The sequence below is a fragment of the Scyliorhinus canicula genome, chromosome 16 (genome assembly GCF_902713615.1).
Source record: "Scyliorhinus canicula chromosome 16, sScyCan1.1, whole genome shotgun sequence".
Taxonomy (NCBI): Eukaryota; Metazoa; Chordata; class Chondrichthyes; order Carcharhiniformes; family Scyliorhinidae; genus Scyliorhinus; species Scyliorhinus canicula.
The window spans coordinates 63,631,459-63,656,730 of NC_052161.1; the positions used below are offsets into that span (position 1 = coordinate 63,631,459).

At 47.3% G+C, this 25,272-nt stretch overlaps 1 protein-coding gene across 7 annotated transcripts in view; it reads right to left on the reverse strand.

The window, feature by feature from the left end:
- Positions 1 to 22,292, reverse strand: part of a1cf (apobec1 complementation factor) — a 53,677-nt gene extending 31,385 nt beyond the window's left edge. For 5 of the 7 annotated variants that reach the window (XM_038773112.1, XM_038773108.1, XM_038773107.1 and 2 more), the window contains exons 1-4: positions 22,169 to 22,292; positions 14,181 to 14,326; positions 11,974 to 12,108; positions 7,995 to 8,125 (exon numbers count right to left, since the gene is read on the reverse strand). In XM_038773112.1, the coding sequence (XP_038629040.1) occupies positions 7,995 to 8,125; positions 11,974 to 12,108; positions 14,181 to 14,279 (365 nt within the window). In that variant the 5' untranslated portion in view covers positions 14,280 to 14,326; positions 22,169 to 22,292. Of the gene's footprint in view, positions 1 to 7,994; positions 8,126 to 11,973; positions 12,109 to 14,180; positions 14,327 to 21,413; positions 21,475 to 22,168 lie in introns of those variants that run through there. The other 2 variants (XM_038773110.1, XM_038773114.1) reach the window with 2 other exon arrangements.
- Between the last annotated feature and the right edge of the window lie 2,980 nt (positions 22,293 to 25,272).

Here is a 25,272-nt window from a genome sequence, read left to right on the forward strand (position 1 = left end):
CTATGAATCAAAGGATAGGGTAGCTGATGAACAGGCAGAAACAGTATGCAGCAAGTCTGTGAGGAAGGATAGACAGTTGCTAGGGAAAAGTTGCACTCAGTGGAATGGGTTAAAGTGTGTCTGTTTCAATGCATGTATTGTCAGGAATAAGGGAGATGAACTTAGAACATGGATCAGTACTTGGAACTACGATGTTCTGGCCATTACGGAGACATGGGGCGCGATTCTCCCAAAACGGGAGAAATCGTAAGGCTGGCGTCAAACCCGGGTGGGTTTGACGCCAGCGCGCCCCTTCCCGACCGGGAACCGATTCTGGTCCCCGGTCGGGGCTAGCAGCCCGACGCCGCAAGCTCCGGCATCACGGGCTTAACGAATTTCGCGTCATATGACGTCAGCCGCGCATGCGCGGATTGGAAGACTCCAACCCGCGCATGCGCGGATGACGTCATCGCGTATTTGCGCGAAACCCGCGCATGCGCGGGCCGGGATGCCCCTCAGCCGCCCCGCGAATGGATACTGCGGGGCGGCGGAAGGACAAATAGTGCGCGGGCATCGGGCCCGCTGCCCGCGATCGGTGCCCACCGATCGCGGGCCCATGGCACCCGTGGCACAGCCGTGGTACTGCCGTGCCAATCGGTGCCATGGTTATAAAAAGCGAGTTGTTCCCGCCGTTTTTACGAACGGCCAGACCAGGTCTGTTTGCCGTTCGTAAAAACAGCGTAAAGGGCTGGGACTTCGGCCCATCGAACAGCTGTGAATCGCTGCCGGCCGTAAAAAACGGCGGACGCGATTCGTGTCGGGAGTTGGGCGGGGGGGGGGGGGGGGGGGGAGAATAGCAGGAGGGCGGGAAAAATGTCGGGAAGGCCCTCCCGCTATTCTCCGACCTGTCGTGGGGGTCGGAGAATTTCGCCCATGGATTTTACTGGGGCAGGAATGGTTGTTAGATGTTCCGGGGTTCAGATGTTTTCAGAAGAACAGGGAGGGTGGTAAAAGTGGCGGGGGAATGGCACTGTTAATTAGGATGTGCACCACAGCTGCAGAAAAGGAGTCATTGAGGAGGGTTTGTCTACTGAGTCAGTATGGGTGGAAGTCAGAAACAAGAAAGGAAGAGTCACTTTATTGGGAGTTTTCTACAGAACTCCCCCCCCCCCCCCACATACACACACACACACACACACACACACAATAGCAGCACAGAGATAGAGGAACAGATTGGTCGACAGATCTTGGAAAAGTGCAGAAGTAACAGGGTTGTTGTCATGGGTGACTTCAACTTCCCTAATATTGACTGAAACCTCCTTAGTGCAAATGGTTTGGATGGAGCAGATTTTGTCAGGTGTGTACAGGAAGGATTCCTGACTCAATATGTAGATACGCTGACTATGGGGGAGGCCATATTGGACTTGTTGCTCGGCAACGGACCTGGCCAGGTGTCAGATGTATCAGTGGGAGAGCATTTCGGTGACAGTGACCACAACTCCTTGACCTTTACCATAGTCATGGAGAGGGATAGGAACAGACAGTATGGGAAGGTATTTAATTGGGAATGGGGAAATTATATTGCTATTAGACAAGAGCTGAGGAGCATAAGTGGGAACAATTGTTCTTGGCGAAATGCACAACAGCAATGTTGGGGTTGTTTAAGGAGCACTTGCTGCGAGTGCTGGATAGTTTTGTCCCACTGAGACAGGAAGGAATGGTAAGGTGAAGGAGCCTCGGATGACAAGAGAAGTGGAGCTTCTAGTCAAGAGGAAGAAGGAAGCTTACGTAAGGTTGAGGAAGCAAGGATCTGACTCGGCTCTAGAGGGTTACAAGGTAGCCAGGAAGGATCTCAAAAATGGACTGAGGAGAGCTGGAAGGTGGCATGAAAAAGCCCTGGTGGGAAGGATTAGGTAAAACCCCAATGCGTTCTACACTTATGTGAGAAATAAGAGGATGATCAGAGTGACAATAGGGCCGATCAAGGATAGTGGAGGGAACTTGCGCCTAGAGTCTGAGAAGATGGGGGAGGCCTTAAATGAATATTTTGCTTCAGTATTCACTGGAGAGCGGGACCTTGTTTTTCATGAGAATAGTGTGAACCAGGTTAATATACTCAAACAGGTTGATATTAAGAAGGAGGATGTGCTGGAAATTTTGAAAAGCATCAGGATAGATAAGTCCCCTGGGCCTGACGGGATATACCCAAAGTTACTATGGGAAGGGAGGGAGGAGATTGCTGCGCCACTGGCGATGATCTTTGCGTCCTCACTCTCCACTGGAGTAGTACCAGATGACTGGAGGGAGGTGAATGTTGTTCCCCTATTCAAGAAAGGGAATAGGGAAATCCCTGGGAATTGCAGACCCATCAGTCTTATGTCTGTGGTGAGCAAAATATTGGAAAGGATTCTGAGAGATAAGGGCTGGGATTCTCCTCTACCTGGCGGGGCGGGGGGTCCCGACGTGTTGGAGTGGCGTGAACCACTCCGGCGATCGGCCGCCCCAAAGGTGCGGAAGTCTCCGCACCTTTAGAGGCCAAGCCCTTACATTGAGGGGCTAGGTCCGTACCGGAGTAGTTCCCACTCTGCCGGCTGGCATGAATGGCCTTTGGCTCATACCGGCGCATGCGCAGGGGAGGTGGTCACTTCTGCCTCCGCCATGGTGAAGACCATGGCGAAGGCGGAAGAAAAAGAGTGCCCCCAGGCACAGGCCCGCCCGCCGATCGGTGGGCCCCGATCGCAGGCCTGACCACCGTGGGGGCACCCCTCGAGGTCAGATTGCCCTGCGCCCCCCCTAGGACCCCGGCACCCGCCCGCACCGCCTATCCCACCGATCTGGTAGGTGGTTTAATCCACGCCGGCAGGAGAGGCCTGTCAGCGGCGGAACTTCGGCCCATCGCGGGTCGGAGAAACGCTGCGGGGGGCCCACCGACCGGCGCGGGGGGCCCGCCCACCGGCGCGGCATGATTCCCACCCCCGCCGAATCTCGGGGGGCGGAGAATTCGGGACACGGCGGGGGCGGGTTTGACGCCGGCCCCGGGTGATTCTTCGACACGGCCCGGGGGGGGGGGGGGGGGGGGGGGTGGAAAATCCCGCCCCAGATTTATGATTATTCAGAAAAACATAGTTTGATTAAAGATAGTCAGCATGGTTTTGTGAGGGACAGTTCATGCCTCACAAGGCTCATTGAATTCATTGAGGATGTGACGAGACACATTGATGAAGGTCAGGCAGTGGATGTGGTGTATATGGATTTAAGTAAGGCATTTGATAGGTTCCCCATGGTAGGTCATTCAGAAAGGAAGGGGGCATGGGATACAGGGAAATTTGGCTGTCTGGATACAGAATTGGCTAGCCAAAAGAAGACAGCGAGTGGTAGTGGATGGAAAGTATTCCACCTGGTGGTCGGTGACCAGAGGTGTCCTGCAACGATCTGTTCTGGGACCTCTGCTCTTTGTGGTTTTTATAAATGACTTGGATGAGGTAGTGGAAGGGTGGGTTAGTAAGTTTGCCGATGACACGAAGGTTGGGCGAATTATAGATAGTGTTGAGGTTTGTTGCAGGTTACAACAGGGCATTGATAGGATGCAGAGGTGGGCTGAGAAGTGGCAGATGGAGTTCAACCTTGATAAATGTGAAGTGATTTGTTTTGGAAGGTTGTATTTGAATGCTGAATACAGGGTTAAAGGCAGGATTCTTGAAAGTGTGGAGGAACAGAGGGATCTTGGGGTCCACATACATAGATCCCTTAAAGTTGCCACCCAGGTGACAGGGTTGTTAAGAAGGCATATGGTGTGTTGGCTTCCATTAACGGGGGATTGAGTTTAAGAACCCCAAGATTTTGCTGCAGCTTTATAAAACCCTAGTTAGACCACACTTGGAATATTGTGTCCATTCTGGTCACCTGATTATAGGAAGGATGTGGATGTTTTGGAGAGGGTACAGAGGAATTTTACCAGGGTTCTATGATCTATGACTGGAGGGCATGTCTTATGAAGAAAGGTGTAGGGAGCTAGGGCTTTTCTCACTGAAGCGAAGAAGGCAGAGAGGTGACTTCATAGAGGTGTAAAGGTGATGAGAGGCATGGATAGAGTGGATAGCCAGAGACTTTTCCCCAGGGTGGAAATGGCTGTCACGAGGGGACATAATTTTAAGGCGATTGGAGGAAGGTATAGGGGAGATGTCAGAGGTAGGTTCTTTACACAGAGAGTGGTGGGTACGTGGAATGCACTGCCAGCAGAGGTGGTGGAGTCGATCATGATGCCGGCGATTGAGGGGGAGGCTGAGATAGTGGTGGCACTGGATGCAGAGAAGGCCTTCGATAGAGTGGAGCGGGGGTACTTATGGGAGGTGTTGGGGAGGTTTGGATTTGGTGACGGGTTTATTAGATGGGTGAGGCTGCTATATGAGGCCCCGATGGTGTGTGTAGCCATGAATGGGAGGAGGTCGGAGTACTTCCGGCTTTACCGAGGGACCGGGCAGGGTTGCCCCCTGTCCCCCTTGTTGTTTTCATTGGCAATCGAGCCGTTGGCGTTGAGGGATTCAGGGAGGTGGAGAGGTTTGGTGCGAGGTGGGGAGGAACATAGGGTGTCGTTGTATGCCGATGACCTGTTACTGTATGTGGCGGACCCGGTGGGAGTGATGCCGGGGGTGATGGAGCTGCTAGCTGAGTTTGGGACCTTTTCAGGCTATAAACTAAATTTAGGCAACAGTGAGGTGTTTGTGGTGCACCCTGGAGACCAGGAGGAAGGAATTGGTAGGCTCCCGCTTAGGAGGGCAGGGGAGAGTTTTAGGTACCTGGGGGTGCAGGTGGCCAGGGGCTGGGGGACTCTTCACAAGCATAATTTCACCAGGCTGGTGGATCAGATGGAGGAGGAGTTCAAGAGGTGGGACATGCTGCCATTGTCGTTGGCGGGGAGGGTGCAGTCCGTCAAAATGGGCAGCACGGTAGCATAGTGGTTAGCACAAATGCTTTACAGCTCCAGGGTCCCAGGTTCGATTCCCGGCTTGGGTCACTGTCTGTGTGGAGTCTGCATGTTCTCCCCGTGTGTGCGTGGGTTTCCTCCGGGTGCTCCGGTTTCCTCCCACAGTCCAAAGATGTGCAGGTTAGGTGGATTGGCCATGATAAATTGCCCTTAGTGTCCAAAATTGCCTTAGTGTTAGGTGGGGTTACTGGGTTATGGGGATAGGGTGGAGGTAGTGTGCTCTTTCCAAGAGCCGGTGCAGACTCGATGGGCCAAATGGCCTCCTTCTGTACTGTAAATTCTATATAAAAAATGACGGTGCTTCTGAGGTTCTTGTTCCTCTTTCAGTGCCTGCCCATCTTCATCCCCAGGGCCTTCTTTAGGAGAGTGACTAGCAGTATTTTGAGCTTTGTGTGGGCACATGGGACTCCGAGAGTGAAGAGGGTTTTCCTGGAGCGAGGGAGGGATAGAGGCGGGCTGGCGCTGCCCAACCTTTTGAAGTACTATTGGGCGGCCAATGTGTCAATGGTGCGTAAATGGGTGATGGAGGGGGGGGGGGGGGGGGGGGGGGGGGGGGGGGGGGGGGGTGGAAAAGAATGGAGATGGCGTCATGTAGAGGTACGAGCCTGGGTGCCTTGGCAACGGCGCCGTTGCCGCTCTCTCCTAAGAGGTATACCACGAGCCCGGTGGTGGCAGCGACCCTAATAATCTGGGGACAGTAGAGATGGCATAGGGGGGAAACAGGGGGCTCAATGGAGGCTCCATTGGGTGGAAATCATCGGTTCATCCCGGGGAACAATGATGGGGGATTTAGGGGGTGGCAAAGGGTGGGCATCAGTAAATTGAGGGACCTGTTTATTGGCGGGAGGTTTGCGGGCCTGGGGGAAATAGAAGATAAATTTGGGCTCCTCCAAGGGAACATGTTCAGATACTTGCAGGTAAAGGTGTTTGCTAGGTGACAGGTAGAGGAGTTCCCTTTGCTGCCCTCGCGGGAGGCGATGGACAGAGTGCTTTCTGGGGTGTGGGTCGGAGAGGGGAAGGTGTCTGACATCTATAAGGTAATGCAGGAGGTGGAGGAGTCGTCAGTGGAGGAGCTGAAGGTTAAATGGGAGGGGGAACTTGGGGAGCAGATAGAGGACGGGACTTGGCCGGATGCCTTGGAGAGAGTCAACTCTTCCTCTTCATGTGCGAGGCTTAGTCTCATCCAATTTAAGGTGCTGCACCGGGCCCACATGTCCGGGACTAGGATGAGTAGGTTCTTTGGGGGTGAGGACAGGTGCACCATGTGTTCGGGGAGTCCAGCGAATCATGCCCATATATTCTGGGCATGCCCGGCACTGGAAGAATTCTGGAAGAGGGTGGCGGGGACGGTGTCGAGGGTGGTTGGATCCAGGGTCAAACCAGGGTGGGGACTCGCGATTTTTGGAGTTGTGGTGGAGCCGGGAGTGCAGGAGGCGAAAGAGGCCGGTGTGCTGGCCTTTGCGTCCCTAGTAGCCCGGCGGAGGATCTTGCTACAGCGGAAGGATGCGAGGCCCCCAAGTGTGGAGACCTGGATCAGTGACATGGCGGGATTTATAAAATTGGAAAGGGTCAAATTTGCCCTGAGAGGATCAGTACAAGGGTTCTATAAACGGTGACAGCCTTTTCTGGACTTCCTGGCTCAAAGATAGGTATCTTGGTCAAGAGCAGCAGCAACCGGGGGGGGGGGGGGGGGGGGGGAGAGAGAGAGAGAGAGAAGGGGGGGGGGTAAGGGGGTAAGGGGGGGTGTTCCTTATAATAGTTTCTATTTCTTTTTCGCTACGGTTATGTAACTTAACATTGTGTTAATTTAAGTTGTTGTTAATATGTTGTGTTATTCATTAAGGAGGGGCGAATGCTTATGATTGCTATCATTATTGTTATTGTTGGTATTTTATTATGGTTCGATGTATAAATTCAAAATTTTTCAATAAAAACTATTTTAAAAAAAAGAGGTGGTGGAGTCAGAGTCATTAGGGACATTTAAGCTACTGTTAGACAGACACATGGGCTGGGTTCTCCCCTACCTGGCAGGGCAGGGGGTCCCGGTGTAGCGGAGTGGCGCCAACCACTCCGGCGCGGGCCTAGCCCCCAAAGGTGCGGAGAATTCCGACTGGCGCCAAAACCAGTGCCAACGGCCTTTGACGCTCGCCGGCCGGCGTCGGGGCTGGCCGAAAGGCCTTCGCCGGTTCGCGCATGCGCTGGTGCCTCAGCTGCCGCTGACATCACCACCGGCGTATGCACGTTAGGGGGTTCCCTTCCGCCTCCGTCATGGTAGAGGTCGTGGCGGCGGCGGAAGAAAAAGAGTGCCCCCACAGCACTGGCCCGCCTGCCGATCGGTGGGCCCCGATCGCGGGCCTGGCCACCGTGGGGGCACCCCCGGCATCCGATTGCCCCGCGCCCCCCCCCCCCCAGGGCCCCGGGGGACCTCTCGCCGCCAATCCTGCCGCTACCAGAGGTGGTTGAAACCACGGTGGCGGGATTGGCCTCTCAGCGGTGGGACTTCAGCCCATCGCGGGCCGGAGAATCGCCGCAGGGGGCTCGCCGATCGGCACGGATGGCACGCCAATCGGCGTTGCGTGAATCCCGCCCCTGCCAATTCTCGGGTGGCGGAGAGTTCTGGCCACGGCGGGGCGGGACTTTCGCCGGCCCCGGGCGATTCTCCGACCCTGCGGGGGGTCGGAGAATTTTGCCCCTGCACAGCAGTAAATTGAAGGGGTGTAGGTTAGGTTGATCTTGGATTAGGATAAATGGTCAGCACAACAACGTGGACTGAAGGGCATGTACTGTGCTGTACTGTTCTATGTTCTGGTGAGTTGATTAGGTGCCATTTGCTACCCAATGTAAGGTGTAGCAAACGCTACTATAATATGAGAATCTGTAATGTTCGTTCATCCACATTATGTTTGCTTTATGACACATTTACCAAAGCTTCAGTAAACACAAGATATGGCTGGTATGAGTTATGCAACTCTTAAATTCAAGGCACTGCTTGACACCATGCTTGTATATCTCAGCTGCGTCATTAACTAACCTTATTTCATAATTATTAAGCTGTTTAATTGCATTCTTGGCATCTTGTCTACTGGTAAACAATACAAAGGCATATCCTCTATTATTGCCATTAAAGTCCATCATCATCCGCAATTCGTATATTTTTCCGATCTGAGGGAGGAAGCAAGAAAATGATGAAATATTTGTATTCAGGCTAGTCATTCCTAATGCAGGCAGCATAAGTTAATTGGGCAGAAAAAATTAGAAGTTTCGACATTTTGCGCTTGTGCCTTGGCCAATATTTATTCTTCAATCAACACCACCAAAGTAAATTATCTGGCTATTGACCTGTTTGTGGGAGCTTCTTGGTTACAAATTGGTTGCCACGTTTCCTAAATTACAACAGTGAGTATGGGCGGGATTTTCAAGCCCCCCCCCCCCCCATGCCATATTTTCAAGTGCCAAAGATAACCTGTCAATGGCTGGCAGCAGGATCGTCCGGTCCTGCCGATATCTACAGGGTTTTGCATGCCCTGCACCGTTTGCACCAGGGAACGCGCCGTTGGCAGGACTTGAAGATTCCGCCGGAGGGGAGGATGGGGAGGGTCAAAAACCGTTGGTCTGCATATCAGAATGTATTTGTTCGGGTAAAGCGCTTGGGACATTCTGAGGTCAAGTAAAATGTTATATGTATGCATGTTCTTTCTTTCTTCAATAGCATCACAATTTTTTAATGTTATTTACTACAGTCGCAGTTGGTTTGCAGGCAAAAACAAGCAGGCATTTTGTGCACAGCAATGTCCAAAACAAATAGCAATGAAATAAATCACCATCTAATTTGTTGTGCTAACGTCAAAATAGTCACACACTGAAGCTTATTACTAGTACGGGAAAAGGGATGTTCTTTGACTCCCACTTCCTGTGGGAGTCAAGCCGGTCAGGCTATCACTGTCAGACAGGTGCTGGGCAATGTCAGCCCTCCTGAATCCACTTACTGCTTTCACTCAGCTCTCTGCCCACAATTATTGCATAGAAAGGTACACCCTTGTGACAGACTAGTGTCGGGATTCTCCGAAATCCCAGCCAAGTGTTTGCGCCGGCTTCAAAACCGGCGCGAGCGACAATTCATCAACCGGCCCCCAGGCCCAGTCATTCTCCCATGACAGCAGTGTGCTGTGCGCTGCTCCGGCGCCGAAAGCTGGCCCTACACAACCAGCGCCAGCCCCCGGGCAACTTGGTGGGGCCCTGCAGGGGCCCGGTGTGGAGAAACATAGGCCGCCCCTGGAATAAGCACGCCCGCCGATTGGTAGCCCCTGATCGCGGACCTGGCCACTGTGGAGGCCCCCCTGGAGTCGGATTCCCCCACATCCCCCACCAGGATGGCCCTGCAGCCAGAACGCTGAGGTCCTGCCGGGTGGGACCATATGTAAACCATGCTGGCGGGACTCGGCGCAACGCGGCGGGTACTCGGCCCGTCATGCGCGGAGAATTGCTGCGGGGGATACTTTCAATGGCCCCCGCCCGGCGTCGGGCCCATTCTCCAGTCACCGGAGAATCGCGTCCCGGTGTTGGTGCGGCGTGGGGGGAATTTCCCGCGTCTCCGCCGATTCTCCGACCCAACGTGGGCTCGGAGAATCGTGGCCTAGATATCTCAGTCTCTAGAAACTGTGTACAATTATTGAAGGTGGCCATGAGCTGCCCATGCAGCCTTCACTGTATCTGCTAGAATGATAGACTAATGCATGAAATTGCAGTTGCTTTGCTAGGAGAGAATATACCACCAGCAACTGGCGACATGTGTCAAAATAACAATTCCACAGCCACCAATAGTACAAAAGTGAGGAAGTGTTGCTGCAACTGTACAAGGCATTGGTGAGACCGCACCTGTAGTATTGTGCACAGTTTGGTCCCCTTATTTGAGGCAAGATGTAGTTGCATTGGAGGCAGTTCATTGGAGGATCACTAGATTGATTCCAGAGATGTGGGGGTTGTCTTATGAAGAGAGATTGAGCAGTATAGGCTGATACTCTCTGGAATTGAGAAGAATGAGCGGAGTTCAAATGAAGGAAGACAAGATGATAAAAGGTGTGGATAAAGTAGACGCGGAATGGATGCTTCCTCTCATGGGGCATTCTAGAAGGAGGTCATAGTCTCAAGATCAGGAGTAACAAATTTTAAACAGAGATGAGGAGAAACTACTTCTCCCAAATGGTTGTGAATCTGTGGAAGTCGCTGCGCCAAAGTGTGGTGGATGCTGGGACAGTGAGTAAATTGAAGGAGGAGTTGGACAGATTTTTATTCGTAATGGGTTACAGAGATTGGGCAGAACGGAGGAGCTGAGGCCATGATCGTATGAATCGGTGAATGAGGCACAAGAGGCTAAATTACCTGCTTCTGCTCATAGTTCATATGATCTTATGTTGCAAGAAAGAACTATTCTGTCTAATTCCACCTTCCAGCTCTTGGTCTGTAGCCTTGTATGTAACAGCACCTCAAGCACAATCTGGTGTTTTTAAGTAATAAGGTGATATCTTGATTATTAAGTGGATCAGGGGTTATGGGGAGAAGGCAGGAGAATGGGGATGAGGAACATATCAGCCATGATGGAATGGTGGAGCAGACTTGATGGGCTGAATGGCCTAATTCTGTTCTTAAATCTTACGGTCTAACCTATTGAGATCTTGGTTGCTATTGATGACCAATAAATATTCAATTAACGGAAATTCTGGATTAGGTCGGAGCTACGGAGAACTTGACAAAGATGTCATGGACATAAGCCAAAGGGGGTATTCAGTCTTCAAAGGACTGAAGAGTGTTAAAAGTGGCATAAAGGTAAGATAGCAGAATGTGCTAATAGGAGAACAAAGGTCAGTGCTCAGTGAAAGCAAAACTGAACAACAAGCGGAAGGCGGCCATGTTGGGAGGGGTGGGGTTGTGTTGGGGCAAGCTAAGGGAATCAAAAAAAAAAACAGGAGGGTCAAGATAAAGACCATAAGAATAAAGAACAGGAGTAGTTCATTCGGCCCTCCAGCCTGCTCCACCATTCAATAGGATCATGGTTGATCCGACGACATTCCTCACATTATTTTCCTGCCTTTTCCCCGTAACCCTTACTGATTAAGAATCTATCTTTATTATATAAGATGGCAGCCATTTGACATGCATTTCAAGGAATTGGTCAGCATCAGATGTTGAAGTGGGTGTGAGGTGGGGGCAGGGAAGCAGGGAAGAGGGGTGGGCATGTTTTTCTTTTGGGGTATTTGTTTTATATATATAATGTTCAATAAAAATATTTTTAAAAAAAGAATCACTGCGGGATTCTCTGTTGGCAGGATCTTCTGCTTCGCCAGCCGCGCACCAATGCCCGCGGGTTTCCTGCCGGTGGCTTAGGCTTGCCGGAATGATTAGGCACTGCCCCTCCCAATGACGGGCAAAACACAACCCCCTTCAAAAAATTGGCAAAGTGTGGGAAGATCTCATCCGGAAACCGGCCTGTTTCTCAAACACGCCGTTTTTTTGACTGAAGCCGACACCTTTTGGGGGGAAATTCCACCCAAATAGGAATTTGGAAAAAGATCTCAGCAGGTATTCCCCCATAGCATGAACTTATGATTTTACCTGTACTTGTACAGGAAGGAAACATTAAAATTGAAAATCCCCTCTAATTTACTATTAATAATTAAACCAAGGAAAGTTGGTGGAGACCTGAGAGACTTAAAGCAGGGGACAGTGAACACTGGAAAAGGTACAAAAATGTTCCTTTGTATAGGCAATTGAACAGTAATTTGAAAGAAGATAATGCCTGACCTAATTTTATTTTTAAATTTAATCTTGAAAAAACAATCCATTGATGAAAAATCCAGATAATTGCATTCAAGTGAATGGTTTCTGAGTGAGTTAAAATCTCGTCCCAGATCTCAGACTTTTCAAGCTTTGTTTGGTTATTTGTAAGAAAATCCTTGTTGTTTCAAATCAAATATACACATAGTAGTTTAAAAAAAGCAGATATAAAGCATTACTTTTTCCAGAACTGGTACGAGTTCATCTTCGTAAAGATCCCGGGGTAATTTGCCAATGAAAATCTCGCAGCCTCTCTCAGGAGTTGGACCTTCCCATTCTGGAGGGGGACCCCCATATTTTCTTTGTCCATTTTCCTGCAATGAGAGAGAGAGATCAGGTAGTCACATGTTCATATATTTGAATAAAAAATAAGTTTTCTATAAATATTAATTACAGGGAGGTCCGAGGACTCATGGAGATGGCTTCAATATGATGAACTGATGGATATTTACAGCCAGAAGATTAAAGAGAGCATTTAATTCAGTAACATATAATGAAGCCACAAGGTAGAAATTAGATAATAGGGTGAAAAGAAATTAAGTTTGACAGCAGGCTTTTATTTCTTAATTCCAAGTGTCAGTTCTGTCCTGCGTAATTCACCTCAGCGTGATTTCTTTCACATTTTGTCGCAAATATCAAACTTTCTAAAATCTCAACGAGTGGGGACAAAAAAAGCACATTTACAGCCGTCGTTTATGTTTGTCACCAATATAATCACATCTGCTTCCTGTTCTGATTTGATTTATTATTGGGTCAGCAATATGTGATTTGAGGGTCCAATATTTCCCCTCAAATTTTCTCCTGCTTTTTGGCACTGGAAAAGAAAACATGGGATTTTAAACCGATAAAAAAATGGAGCTGTCTTTAATATATTTGAATAAACGGCAATTACTGATGCTTGTCCACTTGATGCATTTCATTCTAGCAATTAGGCCAAGAAGAAAATTTTCAAACTCATCTTGCTCCTTAAAGTTTTGGCCACTCTGTTTGAAACATTAATTCCTCATAAACGACTTGTTCTGCTTCGTCAGATCAAATGTTAAAATGATGATAAAAAATATCAGGGTAAATCAAAACAGATCCCTGTCATATTCTGAATTGCTGTAAATTCTACCTCACTCAACATGTCCTCCTCAGCACATCAGTATAAGTTATCGTAGGGGAAATTTGGTCAAGCAAAATAAATGGGACCACATGGATCAATTAGCTTCGGACCATGATTATTGAAGGTGGATCAAACTTGCCTGTGTACAATTTTTCCAGAAATAACATTTACAAATTATAGGCTGTTCATATTTAATGATGCAGGCTATTGAATCAAGTTTGAATATAATCTTTACATTTGAGCTCGACCATTCAGAGTGAAATCAGGAAATGCTTTTTCACACACAGGGTGGGATTTTCTGCCCCTCCCCCGTGGTGTGTTTTCCGATGGCAAAGGTTGATCTTCATTGGCTGACAGCAGGATCTTCCGGTCCCACCGATGTTTACAGTGGTTTGCATGGTTCATCTGTTCCGCCAGCAGGGAACCTGCTTCAGAGACCGGGGAGGGGGGGTGGGTGGGGGCGGGGGTGTGGGGGGGGGGGGTCACCTTCAGCAGGACCGGAAGATCCTGCTGGCTGGAAGGGCCCCGGAAAATCCCATCCACGGAGTCCGACAGGTACAGTGTCTCAAAACCGGCAACCTTGGGGCCGGATCCGTGCCAGATTTCGGAGTGTGCTAGTTTTTGGGTTGGGCAGTTTGAGCTCGGCCAGGTCAAGGGTCGCTCAGGCCACTTGGAGCACAGGAGAAAGCAGACGGGTGAAGCCGATAACTAGTTTTCATGCCACCATGCCGATGCAGCAACTAGTTCAGCAAGCCAGTGGGTAATTTTCCTCATCTAATAAAAACAAAAATTCTTGCATGGCAGCTGAAACAAATATCCAGTTTTCAAGACATTATCAGTTTTCAAAGAGCTAGCTTTGAGACGGTGTACCTGGAAAAACCAGGAACCTTCTTCTCCCGGGACAATTGGAGCTGTTAATACTGAGATAGATCGATTTTTGTTAACCACTCAGCCCCCTCCCAAGGTCTGCCCGCGAGTCCTCGGACCTCCCTGTCTCCTGTAGGCCCTGCACTTTGATTTGGGGAGACTGCCTGCAGTCCCAGCAGTGACCACTGCTCCCGGTGGCAGCTGCTGAGATTGCAGAGCTGCAATGGACAAGAAGATAAGGCAGGTAAATAGGGTTGAGGCCCTGATTCGCCATGATCTAAATTAATGGCAAAATATACTCAAGGGGCTCAAGGGCCTGTATTTGTTCCTGAGTTCTTATACACCAATGAGAAGTGGTCTGGTTAAAAAAAAAATCAATGCAATTCTTTTGTCCTGGTGTTTTTGAACTCCTACCTGTACCAAGCTATATCCTGTGCGCTGAATCAATGCACGTAAAGTTGCCTCTTTTTGAGTTCCGGTCAATCCATCCCCGTTTTTTTGATTTGATTCCATTGTGTGTGATTATCAGCAAAATAAATCAGGATAATTAGAGGTGCTCACTGAAATCAAATCCAAATTCAACACGTATTTAAGTCAAATTACATTAAAATGTTTGGTGCGTTTCTTTTCAAGCTCTGTAAAAATATTGCCATTAATCTGCAATTGTATCGATAAATGATAGACAACACCTAAGTTATAGAATTACATAAAATTAAACAGAATTACAGAGCAGTTAATGCATAGAAAGAGCCATTCAGCCCAATTGGTCTAGGTCATGGTTTATGCTCCATTCGAACCTCCTACAGCCTTGCTTCAGCTCACTCTATCTCACTCTATTTAAATTTTCTGCTATTCCAGTCTCTCTCAAGTGTCTATCTACCTTCCTCTTCAAGGTATTAATGTTACTCATCTCAATCTGTGTGTCAGAAGTTCGACATACACAACACTCTCTGGGTAAAGAGCTTCCTCATTAATTCTGTCAGCTTTATTAGTAACTCTCTCATACATATGGCACCCAGGCAAAAATTTTCCAATGGTGGAGTTTCCCCATCACCAGAGAAGTTGGCGGTATCCTGGCTGCCCCACAGACAGGTAACACTGCCAGAAGTGTTAATGGGCCAGAGGTGAGACTTCCATCCCTCACGCGGGCAGAAGCCCTGTCTCGGAGAGCTGCTGGCGAATCCGAGTGGCCGGCAGCTCTGCAATCTCAGCAGCTGCCACCGGGAGCAGTGGTCACTGCTGGGACTGCAGGCAGTCTCCCCAAATCAAAGTGCAGGGCCTACAGGAGACAGGGAGGTCCGAGGACTCGCGGGCAGACCTTGGGAGGGGGCTGAGTGGTTAATTAGAAGGACAGTTGGGGAGAGAACGTTTGCGCCTGATCTTGAAAGGGAGTCAGTAATGGAGGCAATGCTTGACCTGCTTGGCATCACCCCTCCCACCCATAAACCTTCCCTGCAGGCCTCAAAATTGAGACTGGATGGGAAGCTGCCCTGAAGTGGTATGAATTGGCCACCTGAGGCAATGAACGTTCCCTGGAAAGTTACAGACAACTGGGTGGGTATGAGGTTGGCGCAAAGGCCACCCAAGGAATTCTGTGCCACCCGCAAACGTGCAGTCTCAAACCCGTAAAATCCTGCCCCGAATTTTGGAGGAGGCAATATGGATGAAATGGGATAATATTTCAGATTGACAAACCAATAAAAGGAAGTTTACATTTCAGATAATTTTGATTTCGGTAACATTTAAAAGAAAAATTGACGTCCAGCTTTAACAGGGGAATTCGGACACAATTGGACATTGGCAAATAATAGAGGAAACAGAAGTTGGTGACTTCAGAAGCACAACACACTTTAACTCTCATCAGCGTACAACAGTGGAGTGATCTCAAGCCAGCATGCTCACCTATGAGTTTAGTTTAGTCAACGCTCACATTAGAAGCCAATTTTCCTTGTATTGTCTCCCATTTTATTCCTCTGCCTTTCATAGGCACTATTGCAACAGGGAGATGTGGGTATTAAATTGATATTGGACAGCAAGAAATGTTAGCCCCCTATAGTTGACACTTTTACACCTGATACCATGAAATAAATCTTTGGGGATGACATTGTTTTTATGTTGAATGCTGTTGTTTCATCACTTATGATTTTCGGCAAGCATTGCACTTTACAGCAAGACAAAGTCAATCAAAGTTGCTGTCCGTACTGTGCTGTCCTTTTGTTCTTTTAAGGATACCATTAACCTTCTCAGGAACAGGTGCTTACTATGTACGGACAGGAACTCCATGTAAATAACCAATGCCTATGCACACATGGTTGATCCTGCACAAATGTATCTAATTCCATCAGTTGTGGGAAATCTCAATTGTCTTACCAACTAGGAAAGAAAATGATTGTGTACTGGGGCCAGAAGTTTGATCTTGATGACTGATATCCATCAAAGTACATACTGATCTCAGACTGGCTTGTACAGTATAAATTACAGCCTAAGCTTCTACTGGGATCTGAATATGTGACCATATCCACCACACGGTTTAGAGCACTGCAGAAGAGAAATTGGGACAACTTGTGCCAATTTGGGGATACTATGAGTGATCTTTAGAGCTTCAAATGGTGTCTGTCGCTGCCACACACTTTTGGGGCAAATCCTGCTAGATGTCTCATGGGTGAGGTGGCCGGTGAAAGACCACTGGAAGCATTTCCCTTGGAATACAGAATGACTTGAAGAATAAACAGAGGCCATGCAGAGCAGGTCAAGTTGCTGGAGGTAGTGGAGACCATATTTGTCCTGAATATCCAGGAGAAAATGTCCTACCTGAACATCAGCAAGGAAAATGTGAGAGGTCTGTGCTTCATTAAGGATGTTATCACTGAAATCTATCACCTGCTGCAGCTGCAGCTGCAACCTTGGAATAATGCAAGGAATGCATCGCCACTGGGATGTCATGAAGGTCACTGAGGCTCTCAATACAATGGCAGATCTTGTCAAAAGTACGTCAAATGTTACTTACTTTCAAGTGGGGACAACTTTGAGCATATCTGGGGCTAGAAAGCACGATAGCAAGGCTTGCACGTCTGCAGCATGTGAAAGGAGAAAGGCAGAAGGGTGTGTGGTGTAAATCAGAAGAGAGTGTGGGATGAGGGGATCGTGGGATGCAAGAAGGAGAGTTAATAAGGGCACTGCTTTCCTCAATGGCTTCAACCCAGCTGCTGGCCAGGCCTCAGAAGTGGCCATCACTATCATTGGCAGTCAGAATATGCAGCTCCCCCTGATGACCTTTGGCGGGTGGTGCACCAGCCTGTCCTGCAAGAGAGAGGCAAGTGCATCAGTGAGTGTGGGCAATCTCTATGGGTGATGTAGCTGTCATGCTTGAGTAGCTGGCAGTGTGTGTAAGCTGTGAGATGTGGGCATGAGGTTTTACAGCCAATGTTCCCACTAAGCTACATGGATGTGCAGCCACTCATCAGCCTAACAGGTACCCTGTTCTGTGATAAGTAACACGTGTGTAGCTGCACATCAAAATTTAAAGTGGCCACCCATTGGAAAACAGGCTGTGTACGGCAAATAAACTTTGAATGGAACGTTGCTTGCAACAGGGCTATGTGTATGAAGATGAGGTGTAGTAATCAGTATTATGTATGAGTCCTAATTGATAGAGACTGTTGGTAGGTAAAGAACGTAAATGTGATGAATGGAGCAGTATCTGAGGCTAGTGGTGCAGTTGGTGGGATATGACATTTGAAGATACACTCGCTGACCTTGATCACTCGTCTGAGTTCATTCAACTTCTTGCGGCACTGCATCCAGATCCTAGAGGCTTGGATCCTGGCAGTGACCTCCATGGCTGTCTGTTTCCACTGCCTTCTGACAGTGTGTTGGGGAGGATGGGCCAAGGAGGCATCCTGGCCCTCTGCAGATACAGATCAGCTCTCCATCTGTCCATCTCGACCACCAAGCCCTCCAGTGCAGCATGTGAAAACCTGGAAGCCTGCTGTCTCCCGCATTTATTCAATGTTTACCAGGTCAGATTCTCCACCTGCACAACTGACGGAACCTTCTGCAGCCACATTCAGAGGCTCAGGCCAGCTTTAAACAGTGCAGGGTGGCTTTTAACATTTACTAACCACTCATAATATTGGCCCTCCTGATGATGTCTACTGCCAATGAACAGCACGGTTAGCGTTGGCTAGAAGTTGAGATCATTGAAATGTCTAAGCAGCACAAATTGGTGCACAGCCTGCATCGCCCTCAATGTGTCTGGGTTTATTACTCATCACGCATTCTCTGTCCATTTCTGGGGTCTATTGAATCTTGCCAACTATGTTTTTTATAAATGTGCTAACAAAATTTAGAAAGGAAAGACTTGCATTTATATAGCAACTTTCATGATCGCTGGACACTTCAAAGTACTTTGCAGTGTGGTTTCACCAGGGGCTGTGTATGGAAGGACGGTACTTTTCTCAATAGATTCTCGGGTTTCTTGACAAGAGTTTCCCCCTATTAAGATGGCCACACAAAATCATCCTGAAAGTCACATGGCAGACTGATGGAAAATCCCTATCAGGAATCAGTGCAAGGAGGATCAGCAGTGTAGCCTTGATAGACTATATGAGCAGAGCACTGAGCCCTGCTCGGGGAGAAGCCAACTCGGAGAGTGAAGAATTTGCTGTGTGCATTTTGTGTGTTCGGTGCTGACCTCGGAGTCGACAAAAACCCTGATTTAGAATGAACTTTGGTCTGTATGAGAACCCGTATTGGTAATCTGATCGTCGCTTTTATATACTGTGTCGAATTTTTCCGGGGAAACGGATTAACCGTCTATGTTTAATTACAGATATATTGTGTATAAAGTTAGGCTCAAAGATGAGCTAGGTGTTTATTTACTTTCTTTCCTGTTTTGTTGAGTATCTGAAGACATTTAAAAAGAGGCTCAGTTTTTGGAATTTCGACAACTGTATGTGAGCTATTGAACTGCAACATCACGTCAGCCAATGAAGTACTTTTTGAAGTACAGTCACCATTGGAATGAAGGAATGCAACAGTCAACTTGCATACAATAAGCTTGAATAAACACTAATGTGATAATGGCTGGATTGTCTGCTTTTTGTGATGCTAAGGGTCCCGGCACTGGGGAGAACTCCACTACTCTTCTTCAAAATAATGCCATAGGATGTTTTACATCCACCTGAGTCGGCAGACAGGCCACAGTTTATTGTCTCACATGAAAGACAGAATCTCTGACAATGCAGCACTCAGTTCGCTGGTGTGTCAGCATAGACATTTTTGTTTTCAAGTCTTCGAGTGGACTTGAACTCACAACCTCTGATGTACAGGCATGACCAAATGAACCATGGCTAACATTGCAATATTATGCCACAGGGCCTAAAATTGGTGCTGATTTGTAATTAGTGAAGTTTCATTGCCACATTCCAGGCCAAAAGGACAATTAGCTCTGCTTGTGACATTTCAGTTGTTCGTGTAGTTCTTGAGCATTGCTGAAAAAAGAGGCATGCTTTTGAAACTATTTGTCTTGCACTCATCCGGACAGATGCAAGAATCCCAAATTTGAAAGGGAGCAACAATTTATGCTGCATGAGAAAAGGGTGCTGATTGGTGGGCAAGTTGACTCTGTTTGCTTAAGGCATTGTCATGAAGAATGCACCTGGGAACTATTGTCCCCCAGGCTCTTGTTTAATTCAAAAAGGCACAATGTCTGGACATGTTCCTTTTGCTTACAGAGGACAGGTCCCTGTGTATGAATATATGTGACTTCTAGCAAGTGTAAGTGAGCCATATTGCAAACTCATGCAATCTATCAATCAGCACCCTTTTCCCATGCAGTATAAATTGTTGCTGCCTTTGAAATTTGGCATTCTTGCATCTGTTCTGATGAGTGCAAGATGAAAGGCTTCAACAACATGTCGCTTATTTTCAGCAAAACTCATACTGTGTACTAAGCAACTACATGTACTTCCTGTGGAAAGGCCAATCAGGCCAGGCTTTGCCTCCTTATTTCTGGAAAATTACAAGGAGATTGAGTTCATACGGACATGATTCACACAGGTGACACGAGGGATGAGTAGTTTTAATTATGAGGAGAAGTCAGAGAAACTGTGATTGTTCTCGTTTGATAAGGAAGATTAAGAAGAGAATTGATAAAGGCGTGAAAAATGATAGCTTTTGATGAAGTAAACCAGAAAAATAGTTTTCTGTGGTCAGTAAGTTTTGTAACTAGAGAGGATCAGTTTAGATCAGTGGTGGGCAAACTATGGCCCAGGAGCCACATGCGGCCCATTGGGGTTCTGAGCGCCACCCACGAGACATTTTGTTGACCGTTAGCCTCGCTCAGGGTTGTCACATTCTGCTGGTTTCCACCCCGGTAGCTTTTTTCCTCCCAGTATAACTAAAGTGATTCACACATAAATCAAGGACAAGTGAAGCAAGGTGCGTGCTGCTTGCTCACAACATTGACTGTGAGAGCCGTGTGTCCAATCAAGCGTAAATATTTATTTTGTTTTTACCACTTTTACTGTTGATGACAGCTCTATTAATATATAAATGATTAAACATTTTCCATAGCTCGGCGTGTATTAAATGTATTCCATCTTATTCAAGGGTGTTGGTTAGTGAATCAGCCCAATTTCAATCTTGTGGCCCACTGAGATGAAGGAGGCCCACTCACTCGCCTAGGTTGCCCATCACTGGTTTAAAATGATCTTCAAAGGAACAAAGGTTGAGGTTTTTTTCCACAGAGAGTGTGTGGGGCATTGAATATTTGCTAAAGTCTATCATCATAACGAATGGAACTGATAAATATCCAAACAAAAAACATTTAAAATGTGACTAAGTGATAACTACTTAATAATAATAATCTTTATTGACACAAGTAGGCTTACATTAACACTGCAATGAAGTTACTGTGAAAAGGCCGTAGTCGCCACATTCCCGCACCTGTTCGGGTACACTGAGGGAGAATTCAGAATGTCCAAATTACCTGACAAGCACGTCTTTCGGGACTTATGGGAGAAAACCGGAGCACCCGGAGGAAACCCATGCAGACACGGGGAGAATGTGCAGACTCCGCACCGACAGTGACCAAAGGCGGGAATCGGACCTGGGACCCTGGCATGTGGAGCAACAGTGCTAACCACTGTGCTGCCACTTCAGCCACAACAGCACAAATGAACTCTCTATGCTGTATAGTTCCATGGCTATCAATATTTATCAGAAACTATCATTGTTGTAAAGATAGTAAAACTTGTTTGAAGTACTCCATTATATTCACTGACCAATGCTTTATGATGTACCTCCGTCCATTACTTCAGGTCAGTAACAGAAGTGGGTTAACATATGCAAACATGTCCTGTGTCTCTGCACCAAATATGGAAACATTCACTGGCAGTTTTTATTTTATTAGGGCGGGAGAGATTTAGCAAAATATTTCCAGGTTGAAGAGGGACACATTACATCACTGCCCCTCACTCATATCACTTTGCCTTATCAACTGAGGGGGATTACTGCCTACTGACCCTACTCTTCCGACTTGTTTTGCTTTATGGCCTTAAAGCTGTCAATCTCCTATATTTTAATAAAAGGGAGACATTGTATTAACATTAATTAGCCCCACCACCCACACACACACAGACATACCAGCCACATGCTGATGTTACCCAGAGCTGGACATTCGCTCTCCTCCCTTCCAGCACAGTGCAGGTACTTGAGAAGATTGGATTATGCTAACTGGGTAAACTCCTGCTGACTTGGTCTGTTCCCTGCAGCTCGTTTACCTCCAGAGCGAAAGAGCTCTCTGGAGAAGCCTGGTTACTGTTTGCACACACGAGATAACACGATTCGGCTGTTTGTCTTGTGCAGATCGATGGTGGCTTGTTGCAGACATGTTGACTTTAGTTAAAACCCCATATGGTGACGGGGGCCACGGTACGACACAGTTAAAAGGGCACCACAGCCTTGACAGAGGAGTTTGCAGCAGCTTAATACATTTGAATGTAGATTTGAAAGCCAACGCAGCAGAAGGCTGACGCGTTATTTTTAAAGATGCTTTACCTGATACTGTGTGTGTGTGTGTGTGTGTGTCACTATGACTCGAGGTGTTTAGCTGTAAGAAATCCTGTTCGGGCGTTTTCGCCAAATCAATCAATGACCGCTTTTCTTGCTCTCTCATACTCTTCTCAAACTTCACTCAAATGCTCCAGCTAAGTTTGCAATGCCCCTACCGCCCCCGGCCACCCTCCCACTGCAAAATCTCAAGCCTGCTCCCCTGAAGAAGAGGCAGAAATAAAAGCTGCTCCTGCCACACACCCACACACACACAAACCAACTACAACTACACATCAACACAACTAACTTGTGAATTGACGCCAAGGAAGAAAAAAATAAGGCAATACCTGAGCAATTCCAGAGATCAGCGCCCGGAAAAGTCCTCCTTGATTATGATCAGGTTTGCGACGTGTCACCTATGTTATTCTGCAGTCATCATATCAAAAATCCAAAGGTTCAGCCGGGCGGCTGTTTAACAATCGGCTCAGGTTAAACTTTAACTTTGCTCTATCTCCCCGCCGGGCAGCCTTTGCTCGGTTTGATTGGCAACTGGAAGGTTATTGTACAGAGGCCGAGAGTGAGAGTCAAGCTGCGAGGGAGCTGAGTTTTGCAGGAGGTTGTTCCTTTTAAAACCCTTTTGTTTTAATATTGGTCAACATACATGGCACCCAACAAGTGTGGGACCTCCCGGGACCTGTTAGCCTCTTTTTTTTAATGTTTTGCCTGTTCGTTCCATTTTACATTTCCTCCCTCTGGCCTTTGGCATGCTTCCCATTACCCATTGTGGGTGGTGAATAGGACAGGAGATCTGGAGGGTCATACTTACATTCACTTCTCCATGACCAACAGGGACTACCAGTTTAAGAAGTACTTCAGCGGTCGAAAGGCACTTTGGGGCCTTGAAGGCGCTATGTAAATGAAGATCCTCCCTCCTTCCATTTCATCGAAGAAGGGGTGCAAAACTTTTCCAAAAATATTGATGGATCTTCTGTAGCATTCCACATGGTGAAGCATCAGACATACTGTCCAGGAACAGTCAGGATGAACGGGGTGGTGATGTGGGGGGGGGGGGGGGGGGGGGGGGGGCTCTGGGCCACTGGTGGACACGGACAGAACAGGTCAAGTTTCATAATAATGTAATAATCTGGGATTTCTCACTTTTCACGGTGTTGATAATTATTTGGTGGCAGTTGTAAATAAATGGCTATTATCATGTCCAACCATTTCCTCTTTGCTCCTTAACATGCTAAAGCTGAGAATGCATCACAAGATCTGATGTCCTGCAGTGGTCGAATACTGAGGTGGGGAAGGGGATCCTGGATTTTGGTAACATTTGGAGATGGCCCTTGCTTTGGGAAAATTGTGGGGTTACTGCTGGGCCGTTTACAGCACGTGGAGGTGCTCTTGTATCCAGAAAGGAGACTGGGGATCAGAAAGACATGTCTGGGGACTTCCTGTCAACTCTTTGCACTCCAATTCTTAGTGCGATATAGCACCAGAAACAGGGTACCCCTCCTGGCCCCAGCTGGTTCCACAAGGAGCTCATTGGCTCTGACTAAGAACACAGACATCCACTGTTCTTGATTCGGAAAGACATGACAGTGAAACTCCCGGAGATGCTTCTCTCTGTTTAATCAAGAGCGGCGACCTGTTTCTTTAAGCTGCTGTAGGCCTTTGAGACTTGGTGGCATCTGATATCCAACCTCCCAAATGGGCAAGTTGCCACCCCAAACAATTATGTTTATTTTTGTCCCAAAAGTTCAAATTATGATGAAACCAGAAACTCAGCTGGATTTCTGATGAGTTCAGGCAGTTGACCTCCAATCCTGTTCCACCCAGTGGATTTACACCCACGTACAAAAAAAACCCCTCACTATTTCCAATGACAAAAGCACCGAGGCGATATCCTTCATACAAAGATTTCAGTGCCAACTGTTTTAGACCTTCACAGATATATGTGTGATCGCTGAACATTGGGTTACTTACTAATATGCCTTAACATAAGAACATAATCGACAGAAGAAGGAATAGACCGCTTGGCCCCTTGAGTTTGCTTCATCATTCAATACCATAATCTTCCGTCTCCATTCTATTTTCCTGCTTGCTCTCCGTATTACTTGATTCCATCTCAGTTTTGAATATACCCAACAATAGAGCATCCACAATCCTTGGGGGTAAAGAATGCCAAAGATTCACCTAACCTTTAAATGATCAAGTTCGCCTCATCTTAGCCCTAAATTATCAACCCTTTAACCTGAGGCTATTCCCTGCCATTCTAGATTTCCTAGCCAGCTGAGACACCCTCTCACCATCTAGCCTGTAAAATCCTTTCGGAACTTTCTGTGTTTTAATGAGGTTAATCTCTTATTCTCCTAAATTCTATATTCACTCCACCTCACAGTAAAGGCAGCCATCATCCCAGGAACAAATCTCGTGAACCTTCGCTGTACCACCTGCAATGCATACATATCTTTCCTAAGAAAAGTTGACCATAAACTGTGCACAGTACTTCAGGTGTAGTCCCGCCAAAGCTCTGTACAATTACAGCAAGAATCGCTTGTTCTAGTATTCTAGACGCTTCCAATAATTGCCACTATGCCAAATGATGTCATAAGTCTTGCTGTACTTACATGCTTTCTATGGTCGCTACCAATGTGAATAACCTCACATTCCTCCTGCTTATATTCCATCTTCCTGCCACCTGTCGCCCAAACACTTAACCTACATCTATCTCTGTGCTGCCTCTTTGTGTCCTCCTCACAGCTTGCATTCTCACCCAGCTTTGTATCATCAGCGAACTTAGATACATTACTCTTATTCCCTTTGTAACTGAGTCATAACATACTTTGGAAATAGCTGGATCCCAGCACCAATCCTTCTGTCACACAGTAGTCTGGCAATTTGAAAATGCTGCATTTATTCTATTGTCTGCTTTATGTCTCTAACCAAGCCTCTTTTCATGCTAATATTTTACTCCCAATTCCATGAGCCTTTATTTTGCCATTTAATCATTTATATAGCACCTTACTGAATGTCTTTGGCAATCCAAATATATTATGATTGCTGGCTCCCCTTATCTACTTACTGGTTACATTCTCAAAAAGCTCACTCACCAAACATGTTTTCCCGTTTGTGAAATCATGTTGACTTTATTTGATCTTTCAATGATTTTCTAAATGCATTGCGCTTCCTTAATAATAGATTCCAAAATGTTCCTGATGTCTGATATCTCTCTCCCTGCCTTCTTTTTTTAAAAATATTTTTATTCAAGACTTTTTACATATATACACAAAATATTAGAAGAACACATCAACTGAAACAAACAACCAAGATCCCCAAACTCCCCTGATATCAATACCACCACACCTCTCCTTTTAACCCCCTTAGAACTCCCCAACCTGCCCTTCCTGACCCCTCAACCCTCCTTGAAGAAATCAATGAATGGCCGACA